The 13,941-nt window shown below is 55.3% G+C and overlaps 4 protein-coding genes across 4 annotated transcripts; 1 reads left to right on the top strand and 3 right to left on the bottom strand.

Moving 5' to 3' along the window:
- Positions 1 to 2,103: 2,103 nt before the first annotated feature.
- JCM15063_006092 (uncharacterized protein) lies at positions 2,104 to 2,841 on the bottom strand (the record flags this gene model as incomplete). Its single annotated transcript, XM_076680560.1, has 1 exon — positions 2,104 to 2,841. The coding sequence occupies one exon, from the start codon at positions 2,839 to 2,841 to the stop codon at positions 2,104 to 2,106; it is 738 nt and encodes a 245-aa protein (XP_076532300.1).
- Positions 2,842 to 4,526: 1,685 nt separating this feature from the next.
- On the bottom strand, positions 4,527 to 6,112 carry JCM15063_006091 (uncharacterized protein; the record flags this gene model as incomplete). Its single annotated transcript, XM_076680559.1, has 5 exons — positions 4,527 to 5,006; positions 5,062 to 5,235; positions 5,293 to 5,422; positions 5,493 to 5,567; positions 5,634 to 6,112. The coding sequence occupies 5 exons, from the start codon at positions 6,110 to 6,112 to the stop codon at positions 4,527 to 4,529; spliced, it is 1,338 nt and encodes a 445-aa protein (XP_076532299.1).
- Positions 6,113 to 6,275: 163 nt separating this feature from the next.
- JCM15063_006090 (uncharacterized protein) lies at positions 6,276 to 9,002 on the top strand (the record flags this gene model as incomplete). Its single annotated transcript, XM_076680558.1, has 6 exons — positions 6,276 to 6,482; positions 6,552 to 7,919; positions 7,981 to 8,107; positions 8,173 to 8,541; positions 8,618 to 8,885; positions 8,975 to 9,002. 6 exons carry the CDS (start codon positions 6,276 to 6,278, stop codon positions 9,000 to 9,002), a joined length of 2,367 nt encoding a protein of 788 aa, XP_076532298.1.
- Positions 9,003 to 9,159: 157 nt separating this feature from the next.
- On the bottom strand, positions 9,160 to 13,507 carry JCM15063_006089 (uncharacterized protein; the record flags this gene model as incomplete). Its single annotated transcript, XM_076680557.1, has 7 exons — positions 9,160 to 10,289; positions 10,349 to 11,963; positions 12,037 to 12,279; positions 12,356 to 12,692; positions 12,753 to 12,871; positions 12,940 to 13,302; positions 13,364 to 13,507. The coding sequence occupies 7 exons, from the start codon at positions 13,505 to 13,507 to the stop codon at positions 9,160 to 9,162; spliced, it is 3,951 nt and encodes a 1,316-aa protein (XP_076532297.1).
- Between the last annotated feature and the right edge of the window lie 434 nt (positions 13,508 to 13,941).

The following is a 13,941-nucleotide window of genomic DNA, read 5'->3' as shown; positions in this document are numbered from 1 at the left end:
ACGACATGCTCACCTCGTGTACAGGTCGAGAATGGCCTGTTTGGCGTGCAGAGTCGAGGCGCGAGTTGAGAGAAACGGGAGGAAGCGCGTGAGGCGAAGCGAGAGCGCAGCTCGAACGCGAAGTGTTGCTGAGATCGAGGGGCCGGCGTGAATTCTCGGCAAGTTTCCTTGTCATTTCTTTCCCTCTGCACGTTTGCGCGTTTTGTACGAGTGATATTCAGGCGATTCAAGTGATGGTCGTACTCGTTGGAGAGCGGGTGTTTAGGAAAATACCCCTTGCCCCTGACCAGTTTTTTGACTTTCATTTGAGCGCAGAGGGATCGCCCGACCGATGTCGCGGATGATGATCCTTCGTTTCCGTCGAAGTCAATTCTCCGTGTCTCTCTCGATCACTCTCAGACGCGGGATCCCTTTTTTTCGCCGCATCGGTCAGCGGGATCCTCGTTGCAGATAGTCTCGTCACTTCGTCACGCGCAACGTTGACCCTCAAGCATCTCCCGCGTTCAGCGTCTGCTCGGACCCGATGACGACACTGGTCAGGATCGTCACAGGTCGTGCGAAACAAGACACGTTCTCGGTCTCGACAACGCTGGGAGACGAGAGTCCAAGAAAAATCATATTCGTTACAACACATGGCGGAGCGCGTGCGAGCAGATTGAGAGAAACAGCGTCAGGCGAAGAGGAGTCGGAGCACAAGTTTCGTCATGTTCGCTTCCCCAGCTTTGGGTCAGTAAACGTTTTGTGACATCTGCGCGCAACAACAAGCGTCGAGTTGAGCACGACCCAGGTGCAGCGGACGCGAGACGGGACGAGGGAACGCACGCTGTACAGTTGTAGAACAGGACCATTGTCGTCGTTGTGCGCTTCGCTTGATCTCCGAAGAACACGGATCTGGTCAAGGACGAACAAGATAGACAGGCAACGTCAGAATCCGATCTCCTTGAGACGCAGTGGACACGGAAGCGAGAGCGCCTGACTCGGTATGACCGCTGTTCACGTTGACAGAAAAAGGAGACAATCAGCATGATTCGACGCGTTTGATGCGTTTTTCATCTTGATAGTCGATTACGCACCATTTCGGACATTCGATATTACTCCGTGGCTGTTGACGGGCGAGGCAGGCGCAGAGCTGGGTCAGCTCAAAGTCATTGACTAGATGGCAGACGCATGCTCACTAGTGTCGGATCAGTGTCGAGATCCTGAGTCACACCAGCATTCTCCCTGGACGAGGAAACGGTAGAGCCGCGAGCGAATAGTCAGCCAGCAGGGATGTGGGAGCGCGTGAGCGCCAGAGGTGAGTGAGGTTCGGGACGTGCTTTGCCATGACGATCAGGTCATGTCGATACACACACGCGTTGATCGTCTCTTCCTCGTAGCGACAGTTGCGGCACGAGTACAGCAGCACCTTGTGGATCTTGTCCTCCTGATCAAGCATTGTTCCCTCGTGTGCGTCAGCTGCGATGCTTCGCGCCATGCGATAGGCTGGCGGATCGCGCTCACCTTGGGGTAGAGCAGATTGTTACTGCGTGCACCGAGAGAGGTGACAGAAGACGAAGGTTGCGACAGATCAAATCGAGAGCTGGGTTAGTCACGCCAAGTAGCCCCCTAGGCAGCTGTAGCGCCTCACCATTCTCCACAGAATCGGATCGACGCCATCTGATGCGCGAACTCGTGAGAATGGGAGTGACGTGGGCTTGGTTGGATGAGAGGAGCACTCCGTCGGATCTCTCTCGACTTGACCCCCTGCTCTTCAAGTCCTCACTCGCTTTGCTGCTTCCAACCGCGCCTGATAAATGCTCTGAATCTTGCGACTACTCTTATGTCCCGCGCGGCGAATCGTCCCAGAACGGGCTCGAATCTCGGCTACTTGACGCTTGCTAGCACCCGATGCTACCTCTCTCTCGACCAGACATGAGGCTACGACGTAACAATTCACTTTGCAAATCGCAGGCACATCCATTCGGCACGTCATCTCGCGAACTCGATCCTGTCCCTCCCTCGTTCCTCCTGCGCTATCCCCTCGACTCCTGTTCTTCGCCTATCCGCCTGCGCTTCTGCCCGCCAGGATCTGTTCAAACTTGGCCGGTCTCGTGCGGAAACGCTTCAGATTCGCCCCGAACCAGCTTGAGAATTCCCGCTCTCCGTTCCTACGCTGCTCGACCCTGAGTAACCGGCTTGTGGCTTCCTGGGAGCTCCAACGTTGGCAGACGATAGCGGCGCCGCGGTACCCCTCTTCCGAGCGGCTGACGTTTCGGTCGATACCCTCTTTCGAATACCGCTGAAATGCGATGGCTTTCCCGTCGTCGCGGTGTGACGTGATTGCGCCACCCACGGCTTCGGATTGGAATTGACCTGGCTCGTTCTGACAGGAGGTTGAGACAAAGAATACGGGGAAGCCGCTGCGAATGAGTCGAAAGGACGGCTCGGATTGGCCTGCTCGCGAGAGCCTTCATCGCAGTCCGAACGGATGATCGTAGGCAACGCCCTCGGTTCTTTCAAGAGGGTGGATGCGGCTTGACAAGAGGCTCGGGCATCCTCCAACTGCCATCGCACCGAATGCAATTGCTGGATTCTCTGAGCGTGCGAACTGAAACTCGTGCCTGCAGAGTCGACCAGACTTTCCATGCCTTCGAGATGCTTGTGGATACTTTCGGCGATTAACGCAATAGCCCTGGCATCGTCTCGAGTTTTTTCGATTTCCTCTCGCATCCCGACATCGTTGGCGTTGGAAGTCGAACGTTCCGTGCCCTTCGGGGATTCGACTCGAAGACCGGAGAAGTGTTGCGCAAGGCTGTTGGGATCAGCATGGTTATGCGACTCGGCATGCTGATTGAACGACATGCTGGGCGTGGCGGTATGAAAGCAATGATTCTAGGTAGAAGCGGTAGCAGAGCGAGAAGCCAAGCGAACGGTCTCGTGCACACTCGATACTTGGCGCTCGGTTCCACTTTCGCACGGGGTACACTTCCGACTCGGACTTACCGACCAAGAAGAACCGTGTACGTCCGATACTCCGATCGGACGAGCCCCTCTCGAGTTTCGGACATCTGGCTTGATCGCGAGAAGGGCCTCCGAACTTTCGGTCTGAGCATTTTCGAACTGATAGAAACAGCGCACAGTTTGTCCATTGTATACCAAGTCGTACAAATTCCACCGACTAGCGTGCTAGCCGATCCGTCCAAACACCATTCGTAGGCATCGGATCGCGACAAGGAGAACGGTTTGCCGTGACCAGCAGGATGGCGGAGGTCGAGATCGCTTCTCAGTCGCGCTGCTTAATGCCCATCTATTGGTTCGGCCAAGTTTAAAATTGCGCCAACCTCTCCTTCGGGACTCCAGGCGCAGGTCGTGCGGAGGCGAATACTGAGAAAGCTGGTTCGGCAGGAGCAGGTGGAGGTACCCGCAGGGCCTGCTTCTCAGAAGGGCCAACCCTGGCACTACCCTTCTTCGCTGAAGGTTGTGTGGCTGAATCGTTGTCCGTTGAACGATGGGTAGGAGGTGCAGACAAGTTGACGAACTGGGAGAAAGGCGCAGTACGAGCTGGATCCGGTGCCTGCGGTCGCAGATCGTGAAGTGTTGCTTTACGTCGGGGACGGCGTTGAGCAGCAAAAGGCGAGGAAGGGGGGTTCGAGCCGATTTCAGGCGGGCGAGGCACATGCACCTGGGCAATGTGGTGCAGAGGCTCCGGCCTTAAATTCATCGATCGATTTTGAGCGGTGAGGAGCCTTTCGATAGCAATTCGAGTAGCTTTGTTGGCGTTTTCAAGGTGCGTGAGCAGAGCTTCCAATGCTTGTTCCTACTCCGCGGTTTGTTGGAATCTGCATGCCTTGATGAGTTCGAGCACTTGATCCATGAGTTCCTTGCTTTCCTTCACCGCGTTTCGAGTCCACTTAGAGAGTTCCGCCGTGGGCCTTGATGAGTTAGATCCAGTACGACCGTGATGTGCAGCTAGGCTAGGTGTGGGAGCCTCTCCAAGATTTTGAAAGCCAGGAGGGACAAGGACATGTGCTTGTTGTGTCGAGTGATTGAAAGGGAAATTGGTGTGAAGAGAGTAATCGGTGGGAAGAGGTTGTTGACTAGGAGGAAATGGGGAATTCGGGCCAGGGCCAAGGCCAAAGGCAGAGTAGTCGGTGTTGATCTCCGGGTACGGATATCCGCTCGGCCCATGCAGATTGGAATTGCCCATGGGGTTGTAGTTAATGTTCGGATCTGTGAAATACCCTATTTGATCCCAATACTGATGAGGATTGTCCATTTGGGTGTATGTGTATGTGAACCAGTGCGACAGCCGCTCAAGGCCGAGAGATCACGAATTGCGCAAAGGCGGCGGTGTACAAAGGAAGGAGAAAAGGAAAAGAAAGGACAAGGGTGAGTAGCTCTCAAACCCCTCGAGCTCTGACCATCCGTACCGCGGAAGTTGGTGGAGTTCGCGGAGATTGACCGACTATCGCGGCAATCCCCTCGGAGATCCCGATTTCGGATACCGCCACCGCCTATTGATTTCGTTGTCCGCGCGAGGTCCCATCTCAAGCTTTACTCTTCGTCTTCTTAACTGTCTTGGATTTGAGCGCGTCGTCAATTCCGTTGTCGTCCGCTTCTCTAGACTTGACGTTCTGTTTCTTCCCAGCGAGGGAAGGTCTCCTTATGCTCCCAATCTTTGCGACCCCTTTCGCTCCGCCCGGTTGACTCGCAGATCGAGGCAGCGGTGGAGGAATAGACTTTCGAGTCGTGACTGAAGCGGTCGGGAATGTATCAAAGTCATCGTCATCGTCTTCTTCTCCTACTAGCGGAGGTCGTAAAAGGGTTGCTGGAGTATGACTGGACGAGATCGAGGACTTGAGAATCGGTTTCGACTTGATCTTGGTCGTACTGGAGGAAGGACTCGGATCTTTCGTTTTTGATTTCGATTTCGATTTCGCTTTCGACTTAGGAGGTATTATCGATGCGTCATCAGACGAAGGAAGGGGGTTCTTTGACCGAGCAGGAATCGTCTTTTCTTGTACGTCCTGTAAATGTCGTTCTCAGTATCATAGCGGCAACGCAATGAAGCATCAAACTCACACTGGACAGAGTGACTCTCTTCTTCTTCTTGACTGGCGGTACAGGTGACTCGGCTTCGTCCTCCTCTGATGCGTGAGGTCGAGACGACGAATCTCGTTTCGTGAGAGACCCGAGTTCTCGCTCGAGTTGCCGGACAAGGGATTCTTCTTTGTCCAAGCTCGCTTTCAACGCAGCCTGGAGCAGCGGAGCCTCGTCAGTTTGATACAATCGTCATTCAAAAAGGAGGCTCACGATCTTGGCTTGAACGATTTGAGCGTCGATCAGGTCGATCGTATCTTTCGACGCAGACGAGGTTGAAGGACGAGGTTTGAGGGTCGATGGCAAAGGAGGCAGCTCGAGTTTGTGCAAGTGCTCGAGGAGACTATAAAGGGCGAAGAGAGCGAGAGTTCAGGCAAGGCAGAGAACCCCAGAAGCAGCGAGATAGACCCTACGAGGCCGTGTAGATTGAGACGAGGTGTTTGAGCTCCGAGTACGAGATTGCCAAGGATATGTCTGACCTCATGTCGCTGCAGAACGAGAATGAGGAGGTCAGAGACAAGACTGAACCTGCGAGAAATGGGGATGAAACCGACGATCTAGTGTCGCTTGCGAGTTGTTCAAGCTGATTGATTGACGAGGTTGACAAGGGTTTCCAAAGCTTGTCGACGGTGGACTGTGCGACGACAGCTTCGAAGGGAACGATTCGCATATGTGCGCTCGATGGAGAAGTAAGCGAGGGGTCGGGAAAATCTGCTGGCGGCTGACTCGATACCGATTCGGTCTGAATCTTCTGCTTGCCCATTGCGACGGTGCGCGGGATCACTACCATAGAGGTCTCGTCGTCGTCGCCATCATCGAAGAGTGGAGCCGATTTGGGCTTTTTGATGCGTTTGATGTTGGGTTTTGGAGCTGGTACGATCGTGAGTGCTCGCGGCTTTGCGGTGGTACGTCGTTGAGGATTGGCCGGGCCCTTGAACGTGAGCGAAGTACGAGCCTGTGCAGTTGGTGAAAGTTGAATGACCCGTGCTGGCACAATACCGATAGCGCTTAAGAGCGAGCTCACCTTGGGCATCTTGACAGCCGGCACTATGCTCTCGACGATGTATGCGAGTGTCTAGGGATCAGCGAGTGAGAGTGCGAGCAGGAGAGAGGGACAGAGATGAGACTCGTGCGCGCAAGCATGGCTGCGCACCTTTCGCCGTTCGCGTCTTGTCGGTGACCCGTTTCTCGTCGCGATGGCCTTTACGTTCAGCCAGACACCGCTCACTGCGGGTTTTGGCAGCTCGACAGTTCCCACCACTGCCGCATCGTCCAACATGACTTCGTTCGCGTCTGCCGACTCGACCGCTCGGCACTCGCACGAGACTACCGAGGAGCATGTGCCTGCTTACGAGCAGCGGCAATTCATCGTCGAGACGTACCCTCTGTTCGCCTCGCTTCAGGTATATCAGACTGTTTCCTCTCTCACGCTTCCCATCCCGCCAGACGACTGACAAGGGTAGACACTGCAGCGCATTGTGCACGAGTACGAGCAGACGATCCCGCTCGAATCGTTCCCTCCCCCTCCTCCAGCTGCTCAAGTGCAGTACTATGCCCGCATCTCGTCGCTGTACCGCAGCGCCATGTTGAACCAACTCCCTGCAATCACCCAAGACTCGACTCTAGACTCGGACGCCAAAACTACGTACCTGCAGCACTACTCGACCATGCACTCGATCCTGTCCCTCGTCGAACTCTTGTACCTCCCGCAAGACGGTCTCGGAGACGGGGTCGTCGGCGAGGAACTCCTCGACTGGCTCAACGTGGTTGACCGCGCCCCTAGTACCGAACAGGGTACCGAATTGTCGTCCCTCGCCCACCCATGGGACTCGCCCGAGTTCTTCCCGTACCTGACAAAGTGTCTTGTTCGCGGTCACTTTGCTTCCCTGTCGGCCCTGTTGAACCTCGTCATCACCGCCCACGCGGTCTCGCCTGTCCGTGACCTTGCGAGCCTGCTCGTACGCCTCGTCGAGCTGTTCCCGCGGTCGACCCAAGCCTCGACCGAGTCCGAGTTGCGTCACAAGCTCAAGACGTTCAAGCACGAAGCGCGTTCTTCCCTCGACCGGGCTGAACCCCTCTACTCGCAACTCTTGTCATCGTCTTTGTCCGATCTCGATCAGGAGGAAGCGACCGATTACGTCGAATCGTTCAAACAATTGTTCAACCTCTTGACCCTCTCGCTCTCGGCTTCGCTCGACCCGAATTCGACGCTCGAACAACTGTCAGACCAGACCGACACATGGCAGGAAACCTTGATCGCGTACACACTCCTCATCGACCCCTTGACGACCCGACCTGACCTACCGGCACTCTTGACCCGTGTGTTGGCATCCCAATCGATCGATTCGACCCTGATCGAGGAACGCGTGCAAGACAAACTGTTCCGAGGTGACGTGACCGGGCTGCTTCACGTGCTCGTCGACCAAGACGAACGACAAGAGTGGTTGTGGCTCGCGACGCACGTGATCGACTTGTTGTCTCATTTGAACCTCGCCGCGTTCTCGGATTTGCCCTCGATCGGATCCGAGCAAGCCGAGTTGGGACCGAGGGAACAGTTCTTGACGAACTACGCCGACGCGCTTCTGAGTCAGGATGAAACGCTGTGGAGGGTCAGTTGCGAGTACTATGGCGAATGTGGTCACGTTGGCATGACCCGGATTACGAACCTGTTGGCCCCACCGCAAGGAGCGATCAAGTTTGCGATTGTCGAGGACGAACAAAATGCAGGCAACATGGATGTCGAACGAGCGCAACCAACCATTCTGGCAAAAGATGTCGAGGAGGTATTGACGGTTCTGGGAGAGTACGGCCTCGAGGACCAAGTCCGCCACGTGTGTCGAGTACGTCCAAACCCTCTTCGCGTACTGTCAAGGAGTCACGAACTGAAAGGATTACGAGCAGAGTTACGCGGGACAACTGATCGAAAAGAAGAAATATGGCACGGCGATTGCGTACTGCGTTCGCGCAAATGATGCGCAAAAAATTGACACGATCGCGCTCGAGATCTTGAACGAATACGTTAACAAGGGTATGTCCCTTAACCAATGTACACCGAATAAAGAGGGAACTGATGATGGTGGTCGGATCACTCAGGTCAAGAAGCTTTCATTCGCCATGTCGACTCGTTACCGACGTCTCTCCTGAGACCTGAATCTTCTTCGACACCCGGATCTCCGACTTCTATCACTCGAGACGTGGTCGTCCCGAAAGGATCCCAGTACCCTTCGATCACGTTCTTGTCTCGGTACCGAGATTTCCTCGCTCTCTATTCTCTCGCATCTCAGCAACAACAGCAGCAACAATCGACACCAGAAGAACCAGTGCTCGAAGAAGAGGACGAGCAAGTGTCGCTCGGGTTGAAGCGGCAAAGCGCGCAGTTGCTCATTTTGCTGTTGACGAGCGGGATGGCACCGAAATCATTCTGGGCCGTCATGCTGCTCGACTCTGTCGGATTGCTCGAGAGTAAGATTTTCCTTTCATTCCTCTCTTTCCTCCGGTCGCGAATGGGAAAATTGACAAGCGTCTTCTTCCTTTCTAGGTCAACCGCCAGTCGTGACGTTGTCGGAAACGTACGAACTGTTGCGAGTGTTGGAAGAAGTGACGGGACCGATCGAACTGTCAAACTCGGAATCGGATGGACCTGCGGTCGACATCTTTGGCGATCTCGAACTCTTGGGCAAACTGATACAAGGTCAAACTGCCTCTTCGACGACGACTGGTTCCAAGTCTGATTCGTCGAGTGGGAAAAGTGAGCGAACCAAGGTGGCGCTCGAACAGTTGGAAGTCGTGAGAGGAGCTTTGGCCAGGTCAGTCTATTCTACTATCTCTCTCGCTCTCCTCCGAGACCCTCCTGCCGTATATGCGAACTGACACGGCAACATTGTCTCCTTTGTAGACATCTCGCGATTTGCTGTTGTCTGTAGCGTCTAGAACAGCAACAGCTCTCGACGCAAAATACGAAGTAGAAATTCGTTCAAACATTTCTATTCCTGACGAGCGATGACGCGGAGAGACTGAGAGCACAGCAATCTAGATTAAGAAAGAGATAAGAGATTGGGGGTATGTGGGAGGTAAATTTCTTCACTGATGCCCGTACTCATTGTCGTTTGATCGTGCCGCGATCTGGTTCGTGATCATATCAAACTCGGGGAACCGAGTGTCGAGGTTGAAACTCGCAAACCCATCAGGGCCAATACCTGCCTCTTCTTCGACGTACTGACGTGGGATCGACGACGAGGACGTGACTGTGTGAGGTGGCGCCGAGGGATGCTCGGAGTGATGGAAACCATTTGGGTTCGAATACGAACCCGAAGAAGCTCGTTGCTTGCCAATCGAGACTTCGGGATCTCGAGGTCGAGACATTTCGGACGAAGAGGGAGAAGGATAATGCCCTTGGTGTGGATCGAGAGGAGGAGCCGTTGGCGATTTGTGCTGGTAAGAGTATCCATTCGAGCCCAACGACTGAGGGTAAGCTGGAGCGGTAGCAGGTGTAGCTACAGGGTGAGCTCGTTGAGCGTCGACCGCTTGTTTCGCTCGATAATATGCCGACAGTTCCTCCTTCTCTTCTGCGGCCGACCTCGGAGCGGTGCTAACCGAAGATCCAGGAACCGGGTATGAAGGCGGAGCGACCTCTTCGTCGTCGGTAGCGGGAGCGGGAACGGTTGAACTGGCGCTCGTGAGCGCAGCGCGTTGGTCATCTTCGGCACGACGTCTCGCCGCTGCTTCCGCTTTCTCTTCTGCTGCGCTCTTGTAGCCGTTCGAGCTCGATGCGGGTATCGAAGGAGTCGGTGCATGATACGAGTCAGGGGTAGGCGTGATTGATCTAGTCGAAACCCGAGGGTCACGGACCGCCGGAGGAGAGGGATACGGTTCTCGAGCGTGATCGTTGATCGGGCTGTACGTTCCACTTTGCTGTTCGAGGTGGGCGTACATTGGCTGAACCACATGAGAGCGCTGCTGTGAAGGAGGCGACGATCCTTGGCTCTGGCCCTGGCGAAGCTGGCGCAGGTACGCTGCTTTCTCTTCGTTGAGCATTGAGTGTTGTCCCGAAGCGATCGCTTGAGCGTAAAAGGTGGAGTCTGCTTTCGCAGCCGACATTGACGGGGCGAAAGAAGCGACCGAGGGTGCACGATCGAGCTCAGATGCGAATGGGCGAGGCGAGGTCGATGCGCGGATCTCGTGGGAGCTATTGTAGCCATTTGACGCCGCATCTGTTGAAGCGGCAAAATCAGCAAACAAATCGAAGTCTGATTCTTCGAGAGCGACTTACATTCCTGACGGTTTGAGCGCGCCTGTTCGTCGGCACGACGACGCGCAACCTCTTCGAGGTACACTCGGCGATTCTCCGCCTCGTCTCGACGTTCTTGTTCGACACGTCGACGATGCTCCTCTTCCTGCAGGTGCCGCTCGTACTCCTCGCGTTCGCGCCTCTCGCGTTCTTGTCGACGACGATCTTCCTCTTCCTGCGCTCGAAGTCTTCGTTCCGCTTGTTCGATGCGCGCGCGCTCGTTGGCTTCGCGACGTTGTTCGTCTTCGATGCGCTGCCTCTCCATCTCAATCTTGCGTAGATGAGCGTTCCTCCTCTCGTTCTCTTCGCGCGCTTTCTGCTCGTCGATCGGCTTGAACTCCTCGGCTTTGCGCTTCTTCATCTCGTCCTCCTCTTTCCTCTCTCTCGCCCAGCGATCAGCTTCAGCTTGTCTCTGTTCCTGAGCTTGTCTCTGCTCGCGTTCGAACTGGGCCAACTTTTCAACCCGTTCAAGCTCGAGCCGTCTCTCGAACCTTTCCCGTTCAAGCTCTTCCTCCTTCCTCCGTTCCTCTTCGGCTCCCAGAATCAAGCTCTCCTCGAAATCACGCTGAGCTTCTTCGAACTCGAAATCCTCGAGCACCTTGTTCTGTCGTTCGAGTTCCAGTCGAGCCTCTTCCTGTCGAGCTCGTGCCATCTCTTTCGCTTCGAGGAACAAGCGCTTCTTTTCCGACTCGGCCGACGTGAGACTGCGTCCGAGCATGGCGGTACCTACCGAGAGCGAGGATGACGAGGTAACCGCTGCAGGTTGAGGAGGGCTTCGGGACTCGTCGGCTGCACTCGAGACGTAGGATCCCGAAGCGGCGTATGTCGTATTGCTACGCGATACACCCGCGAATGGAGCAGTGTAGCCTAGAGTCGTCGCTGGATTCTCAATTGCTGCAGGCTCGCGAGTGAGCTTGTGAATTGGGGCTTGGTGGAACGCGACAGGCGAGAGTCCTTGGTCCGAAATTGGTGAAAGCGAAGATTCATGGTGATGCTGGAGAGATCTTGCATGTTCGTATTGCTCCTGATCGACTCGTAGCCCTTGGAGCGTATCGCGAGACTTGGTCGCGGCATCGTAGTACCTGCGTTTCTCCTCTTCTGCTGTAGGGGAAGGAGCGAACCGAGGACGAACAGGGGTTGGACGTTCGGGAGTCGCAGCGAGAGGCGCCGGAGATCCCGAAGACGAGCTGACCGATGGTCCGTTCGCGTGAGTTTCGTTCGAAACGTGGTAGCTGCCGCCGTTCAGACGAGCCGCAAACAGTTGTCGCTTCTCGGTCGAAGCGTCACTGAACGTCGCGGGAGAATCGTTGTGGTCCGACGAGGGAACAGCCGGGCGGTACGGATCTTGCGGTCGGGAGTTGGCACAGTATGCTAGCGGAGTATTGTCATCTAGGTCGTCCTGCCTGAGCATTTCCTGAGCTTCTTCCAGCCCAGGACGCTTGCAAAGACCCTCGACGTATCCAATATCGGTGATGATGCCACGAGCGACCCGAGCATTGACGTTGCCGATCACGACGGGCCATTGGTCGATGCTGATCTCGTCGCCTCCTTCGATGGTCGCCGTCACTTTGAGATGGTACGAGACGTCGATGTGTTTCTGAAGAACGTATGGGAGGAACCTGGGATCAGATTGTCTACCGAGAAAACCATTGACGAGGGAATAGGCTCACTGCAGTTCTGACCGTCACGCGCGTGTGAGTCGTCGGCACCAGACCGCTCAGACTGAACCCTACGACAGCGTCGTTGTCAAGCATCGCGAGCGTGTGTTGACCGTCAAAATCGGCAGACTTGTTGGCGCTCGCGCTCAAGATTGCGGTCGAACGCGCAGGTGAACGCAACAGGTAGGACGGGTTCTTGGGTGACGGGTACCGAAAGATGATCTCTTCTTGCAGAACGAATCCAAGTCGAGTGAGCTGAGAGGATGAGGGGGTGCAACGTCAATGTCATGTCGAGCGGAGAAGAACCTAGCGCAGGGAGGGAGGGACAAACCCGTATAGGCGCGACGCCACCCCATCCCAGCTCGACAAAGAGCTGCACGGAATCGCCAGGTCCGAACGCTGAACCTTTCCTCGTCGCCTTCATCGACACCTCGCCTCCCTCGATGCCGCCCTCGACATGTCCGAATCCTCGGGAGATCAACGACTTGGCTTCGCGCGCTTCGCCGACCGTGAGCCCACCGGCGATCGCCCAAGGTAGTTTGGCAGGGATCGGAGGTATGAGGATGGGAGAATACACAGGGAAGACGGGCAGGATATCGGCCTTGTGAAGGATGATGGTGGCCGAGGCGATGAGCATGATTGGTTTCGATGCGCCTTTGAGCAAACCCCTGCTTGATTAAGATTGAATGAGCTCGACACGTCCGGAGATAGAGAATCAAGTATCTCACTTTTTGCCCTTGATGCAGAGACTCGCAACGATCTGATACGAGATTCCGTTCGACTTGAAGTCGACTTCGGTGGTGGGAGGCAGTCCCTCTGGCAGAGGTATGTTGAACGGATAATTTCCCTAAGAAGCGTCGGTGATACTGTCAGACTGCTGCACAGACCAGAACAAGAGAAGACGAGGGGCCTGACATCGGGGATCACGTCGAACCCGTCATCTTCTTCGTCGTCTTGACCGTTCTTCTTGAGCATGCCTTTGAAGCCTTTCTTCCGGATCGGCGTATCGATCTCGTCGTGGGGAACATCGACGCCGGCGACCCAGATACGGCTGGGACCGGTGCCGATCAACTCGACAAACCTGCCTTCGCGCTTGGTCTCGTCCCGGTCCTTGTCTTTGGATTTGTCGTGGTGCCTGCCCCCAGGGTCATCCGATAGTTGGGGAGGAATCGTCTCGATCTTTTCGAGCTCGAGCGAGAGGGATTTGGCGCGGATTGGGGGCCCTTTGTTCGGCGAGCGAATCTCGACCGTTCCCGACAAGAATGCTTGAGGTCGAAGCTGTTGCTCTCGGCGTGATTCAGTTCAGTGCACTACAAGCTCGCAGCCAGTACATACGAACCTGGTGTGGCAGTGGAAGGATTGGATCTTGACGACTAGGCGGAGGGTCGGTCGCAGGATCGCACGCTGGGATTCCTGGATAGCCTTGCAGGTAGTCGCGGTGGGGAGGTGGGCGCAACGCGATCCTGGGCTGCGCTGTCGACATGGATCACTTGTACTGTCGAGATCGAGTCAGGAGAAACGAGCGGCCATTCAAGGTCGAATCGAGAGGCGTTGGCTGGACGAGTACAGACCCCGTCTATAGGGACACCGTTATTCCGCGGAGCAAAAAGGACCGAGTCATCGCCTTTCTCACAAGTACAGCGTCGTTTGAGTAAAGAAGCAGCTTTAGCATCAGCATCAGAAGAATGCGTAGGTCGAGGTGGATCGGAGCAAGCGACAGTACTGGACGAGGCTTGAGCGGAACTCATGCTCCTGAGAGCTAGTGTCGACGCGCACATCCTCTGAGCTTGATTTGTGGTAGCAAGGACCAGCAGCGATAGGGACAGAGAAGCAAGGTTCACAGATGAGTCTTGACGATGTCAATATTGATGATCAAAAAGGAACTCGCGTATTACATTGAGCCATTCCTCTCGACGC

Source organism: Sporobolomyces koalae (assembly GCF_050403365.1).
Source record: "Sporobolomyces koalae JCM15063 DNA, S_koalae_JCM15063T_v1_ctg40, whole genome shotgun sequence".
NCBI lineage: Eukaryota > Fungi > Basidiomycota > Microbotryomycetes > Sporidiobolales > Sporidiobolaceae > Sporobolomyces > Sporobolomyces koalae.
The sequence above is the reverse complement of the archived record's forward strand: the minus strand, read 5'-3'. Positions and strand labels throughout refer to the sequence as shown.